Here is a 5,130-nt window from a genome sequence, read left to right on the forward strand (position 1 = left end):
TGATACAGATAGAAGGTGGTTTAATATCAGTGTGGGGGGGTTCAGGTTTAATATCAGTATGGGGGGGTTCAGGGTTAATATCAGTATGGGGGGGTTCAGGTTTAATATCAGTATGGGGGGGTTCAGGTTTAATATCAGTATGGGGGGGTTCAGGTTTAATATCAGTATGGGGGGGTTCAGAAACGTTTAAATTACCATAAATAATTAGATAAATAGTTTGTCGCTCTATCATGGAATTCGTTATTCATGTGTGGTTTGTTATTAGCCGCCAGGAACGAGTACTGTGTGTGTGTGTGTGTGTGTGTGTGTGTGTGTGTGTGTGTGTGTGTGTGTGTGTGTGTGTGTGTGTGTGTGTGTGTGTGTGTGTGTGTGTGTTTACACCTCTCTACTACCTCCTACTCTTTCCCTCCTACTACATCTCGGCCTTGCCCTCACACCTCAGCTGTAGCTGCCCCCCCCCCTTTCTTTCCATCCATCTCCTGCCCTTGAGCATTAGAGATCCAAACACTACGGAGGGCAGGAGGACGACCTGCGAGCCCCCCAGCTCACCGACAGCATCGCTGGTCCTCCAGGGGAACGGAGGGGGGGGTCTATATTTGGAAACTTCCTCCTCCCTTTCCTGCGCCTGCTGCTCCATCCGAACGCTTCCTCCTCCTCATCATCATCATCATCCCCTCTTTCCAGGTCTCTCCAGCTCTGCCCCCCCCTGGATGCTCCTCCCTCCCGGCTCATTAACACCTCACCCATGCGTCCAGCGTCACCCGGCGTTGAGTCAGCGCGGTGACAAACCTTCTGACGTATTTGTCTTTTGCAGCGGCGCCAGCCTGCGAACGCATTCATTCACATCTCTGTGCACAGACGGGCCCACGGGGGCCGGCGCCGGGGGGGCCCGCTTCGGGCTCCGGCTGCGTCCTTCTGGACGGACCTTGGAGTCCACGTCAGTCACGGTTTAGTCAAACGTCTGAATCTGTGTCTGCGGTTGCTGTTTGCACAAACGACCTTTACGACGCTTCTGGAGTACAATCACTTTATTTTTCTTAGTAAATTCAGCAAGAAATACCCAAAAGGAAAAAAAATGCATGATTCAGGAAATATTCAACGTGTTTTTCAAGGTCTTCACCTGCGTTGAAGCAACAATCTTCACACATTATTATCAACATGTCACAGAAAGACATCCACAACCTGAAATCTGTGGCTTCCTGACAGGAAGCAGTGGTTTCCTGTGGCTCAGAGCCACATCGTCAGACGAGGAGCGGACGCAGCGCCTTCTTCCTGCTCCACCGTTCTATCCTCACTACCTCAGACAGCTCTCTGCTCTTCATACCCCCCCCCACCAACACCTCCTTTCTTCCCTTCCGCTGTCTAATCCTGTTCTATTAAAAACACCCTCCCAACTTCCACTCATCGCCACCCATCCCTCCTCACTGACGCACGTCTGTTCCTGTCTTACCCCTCCCTCCCTGTTTCACAGTCTACCCCCCCCCCTCTTTCCTGGATCCAGAAAGTGAGTGTGCGAGAGGCCGGACGTCTTTTCACCACTCCAAACACAAAGAGATCACAGGTCTATGTACAGGACACCTTCAGGGGTTACACCAGTGCAGCACCGTCTCCTTCACACACTAATTCTAACAGTAATCAGAGTATTTGTAGCAGAACGAGTAGTTCGAAGTAAATGGAGGTGATGAACGCGAACATCAGTCAGGATGTCTGTCAACCTGCACTGACAGACTCCGCCCTCATAGCCCTGATTGCAGGGAAACGTGACATCACACAGGTGAGACACAGAAAGCCACACCTGTAGAGTGAAGCAGACGGGTTTGACCTTCAGCTGAAGAACTGTAGCAGCCCTGTGAGGTGTTGAGCCCTGGAGGTGGTGGATTCACCATCTAGATACCCCCCCTATCTCCCTCGCTGTGCCTGGATTGGCTTCACAGCGACACGGGCAAAGGGGGTAGGAGTCTAAGAGGGTCCCCACAGCCTTTAAAACAGGCCTAAAGGGGAGGGGGGTGTCACTAAGAGTCCCCTTCAGCCAGACAGGAGGTGGAGGCTCACAACGGGTATCAGGGCGAGGAGCGAGAGGAGGGCGGGTGAGGAGGACGAGGGCGAGGGCGAGGACGAAGACGGAGGCAGGTCGAACTCCGGCGGACACTCCAGCTCGAAGCATCGCAGGGTGACCCCCGAGTCCTCGTTGCCGTAGTTGGTCCAGTACTCTTCCGGGTCGAGTTTGGGCAGCGCCAGCTCTTCCTCCCCCAGCTCGTATTTGACCACCGAGGTGGTCGTGGACGGCCCCTTCCCGTACAGACCAGCCTTGACGGTCTCCGAGGCCTTCTCGAAGACGCCTTTGGTGGACGACTGCGGCCTGTTCTTGTGGAACCACCAGCGGGTTTTGGTGCTGAAGGTGGTGGTGGTGGAGCCGGCGATGGAGCCCGGGTCGGGCAGGGGGCAGAGGGCGAAGTCCATCTCGCGGAGGAAGCGGAGGTCCTCCCCGCGACGGGTGGAAGGGGAGGCGCAGATCACCTCTGAGGAGGAGACCCGGGCCTCGCGGAACCACTCCCACAGGGGGCGGGCCTCGCAGCCACAGGACCAGGGGTTGGCGTTGAGGCGCAGGAACTCGATGCCCTGCGTGTCCCTCAGCGTCTGGCTGGGCAGCTCGGCCAGCGAGTTGTTGAACAGGAAGAGCATGGTGAGCCGGCCCAGGTCGCGGAAGGCGCGGCGGTTCACCTGCCGGACGCGGTTGTCGTGGAGGAGGAGGCGGTCCAGGTTGACCAGGCCCCGGAACACGTTCTCTGACAGGGTGCGGATCCGGTTCCCGTGCAGGAAGAGCTGACTCAGGTTGATGAGGTCAGAGAAGATGTCGTCCTGCAGGAAGTGGAGGTTGTTCTCCTGAGGAATGGAACAGAAAGGGGGGGTCAGGGGAAGTGGGGACGTCTGTGGTGCCTGGGGGTCCGGACCAGGAGAGAGCGCCTCTCACCTGCAGGTAGAGGAACTGCAGGCTGTACAGCTTGTGGAAGATGTCGTGGGGGAGGGCTTTGAGCCGGCAGCGGTGCATGTGGAGGCTCTGGAGCTTCTCCAAGCCTCGGAAGGCCCCCCCCTCCAGCCGGTGGAGGTTGGAGTTGTCCCCCAGGTCCAACTCCTCCAGGTCCCTCAGCTCGCTGAAGGCCCCCGCCTCTATCCACGTGATGTTGTTGGAGAACAGCCACAGAACCTGATGGGGGGGACAAACAGACCCACGGGTTACCCCCCATCCCTCCTGAGCTCACACAGAGAAGAGGAGCTCCACGCTGGTCCTTACCTGAGTTCCGAAGCCAAACGAACCAACTCTGAGCTCCGTGATCCGGTTGTTCTGGAGGAACACACGCTGCGACTCGTAGGGCACCCCCACCGGGACGGCGGTGAAGTTCTGCGCCTGGCAGCTCACGGTCATGGGGGTCGGGTAGCACACGCACAGGTGCGGACACGCCGACGCCAGACTGGGCTTACCCACGACCAGCCACACCACCAGCCAGAGGGAGAGACCGCCTGGGGAGGGGGGGGAGAGTGGGGACGGGTGAGCTGTCTGTGGTGCTGAAACCGTTCGCTCCTATTCTGTCCCCCCCCAGTCCAAACTGACACCTGAGTTTTCCCGTGATGCTTTTACGCACACGTGGAATAACAGCGTGAAGCCTGAGCGCAACTCCACGCCGAACATCACGCACAGCCCGATCACAGGGGGTTGACTTCACAGCGACCCTTTCACTACTGTCACCATTTCACACCCCCAACCCGACCGGAGGACGTCAGGAGATCGATCACTACCATCAGACCCTCTGCAAACACCTAATGATTGATCCAGCTTCCTGCCGCTGCTTCTAATCTCCCTGCGGGGGTTATAATCAGTCTATTAAAACACCTGAAACACTCTGACGCCTTCCTGAACCATAAACTATCCTCTCTCCACAAAGGGACGGGGTCCTCTGTCTGGGGCGTCCACCGGGGGTGTCCAAAAGGCAAAGAGGACGAAGGAAAGAAACTTACTTTTGCAGCTGCGTGTGATGGAGCATCGTCGGCTCCGAGAAATCGAAGAGGTTTCCATCCTGAACCAAAGCCCAAGAGCGAGTTAGCCTGGGGGGGCGAGGTGCGGCCTGCTATCTCCGCTGCTGCTCTGGTTCCCGAGTCGGAGCGACTGAGAGTGGCGGCTCTGGCTCGCACTGCGCCTTAAGTACCCGAGCACCCCGCTGCTGCCTACGGCAGTGGGCACCGTGGAGTCTCCTACGTCACCGATACCGGGTCATGAATGAATGAGGGCGGCGGGAAGCGGGGGGGAGGGGCCGACCACGGGGGATTCTCTTGGAGATTCTACGCGCGTAAAGATGGAGACGTGCGCTCAGGCTCCGGGAGGGGAGGGGGAGACTCTCTGGACGCACAAAGGCGCAAGAAAGCAGAGAGGGAGGGAGGACGGAATAGAAACAGGAGGGGGGGGGCAGGAGGAGGAGGGTGGTTAAGGCACGGTGCCCGGTAAGGATGACTGCGCTCCGTGGAGAAGCGGAGGAGAAGCGCGCATTCGTTTCCTGGCCGCTTCTCTCCGCAGCTCTTATGGTCCGTTTCCGGCAGCAGCAGCCAGACAGAGAGGCCGGGGGGGGGCCCGGACGGAACGAGGATGCCCCCGAATCATGATTCATCTGAAGGGAAAAGTCGGTGCCAGATGAGAGTCACTCCAAACAACCTGAGTGATGATCAGAGACGTGGACGTGACCCCCCCGTGGTGCTGTAATTATAGCGCCTGACATAACAGTCCTGATGGTGTGACATCCATCATGTCAGGTGTCTGCATCAGACAGTCTGAACGGACGGATCGATTCCATTTCGGCGCGTAACGCGGCCCCTGGCCCTCAGCGTGTTTTCATGAGTGGGGGGATCGGGGGGGGGGGTGTTTGCGCCACTTCCAGTCCGCTGCGCCTCAAGCCGCCGCTGCGCGCAAAGGAGAAGCAGCGCCGCGACGCTGGAGATGTCACGTGATCACCCGTCCCCCCCCCTCTCCAACACCATCCCCTCATGTCGTCCTCTCTACATCCACCCACCTCTCCGGGTAGCTCCACCCTCACCATCATCTCCTCTGGAGCCTCCAGAACATCTCACCTCCTCTGAGGAACT

The 5,130-nt window shown here is 58.1% G+C and overlaps 1 protein-coding gene across 1 annotated transcript; it reads right to left on the bottom strand.

Moving 5' to 3' along the window:
• Positions 1-270: 270 nt before the first annotated feature.
• On the bottom strand, positions 271-4,253 carry rtn4rl2a (reticulon 4 receptor-like 2 a). The gene is made up of 4 exons (XM_068321423.1): positions 4,015-4,253; positions 3,293-3,519; positions 2,972-3,205; positions 271-2,883 (listed from the first exon to the last, which is right to left on the bottom strand). Exons 1-4 carry the CDS (start codon positions 4,070-4,072, stop codon positions 2,026-2,028), a joined length of 1,377 nt encoding a protein of 458 aa, XP_068177524.1. The 5' UTR covers positions 4,073-4,253; the 3' UTR covers positions 271-2,025.
• Positions 4,254-5,130: the final 877 nt, after the last annotated feature.

The sequence above is a fragment of the Antennarius striatus genome, chromosome 8 (genome assembly GCF_040054535.1).
Source record: "Antennarius striatus isolate MH-2024 chromosome 8, ASM4005453v1, whole genome shotgun sequence".
NCBI lineage: Eukaryota > Metazoa > Chordata > Actinopteri > Lophiiformes > Antennariidae > Antennarius > Antennarius striatus.

Excerpts from the sequence above, each read along its gene's own strand:
- rtn4rl2a (XM_068321423.1), bottom strand. The coding sequence starts at position 4,072 with ATGGAAACCTCTTCGATTTCTCGGAGCCGACGATGCTCCATCACACGC. Across the intron at positions 3,520-4,014 it reads CATCACACGCAGCTGCAAAA|GCGGTCTCTCCCTCTGGCTG; the intron begins GTAAGTTTCTTT and ends CCCCCTCCCCAG. Across the intron at positions 2,884-2,971 it reads TGCAGTTCCTCTACCTGCAG|GAGAACAACCTCCACTTCCT; the intron begins GTGAGAGGCGCT and ends TCCATTCCTCAG.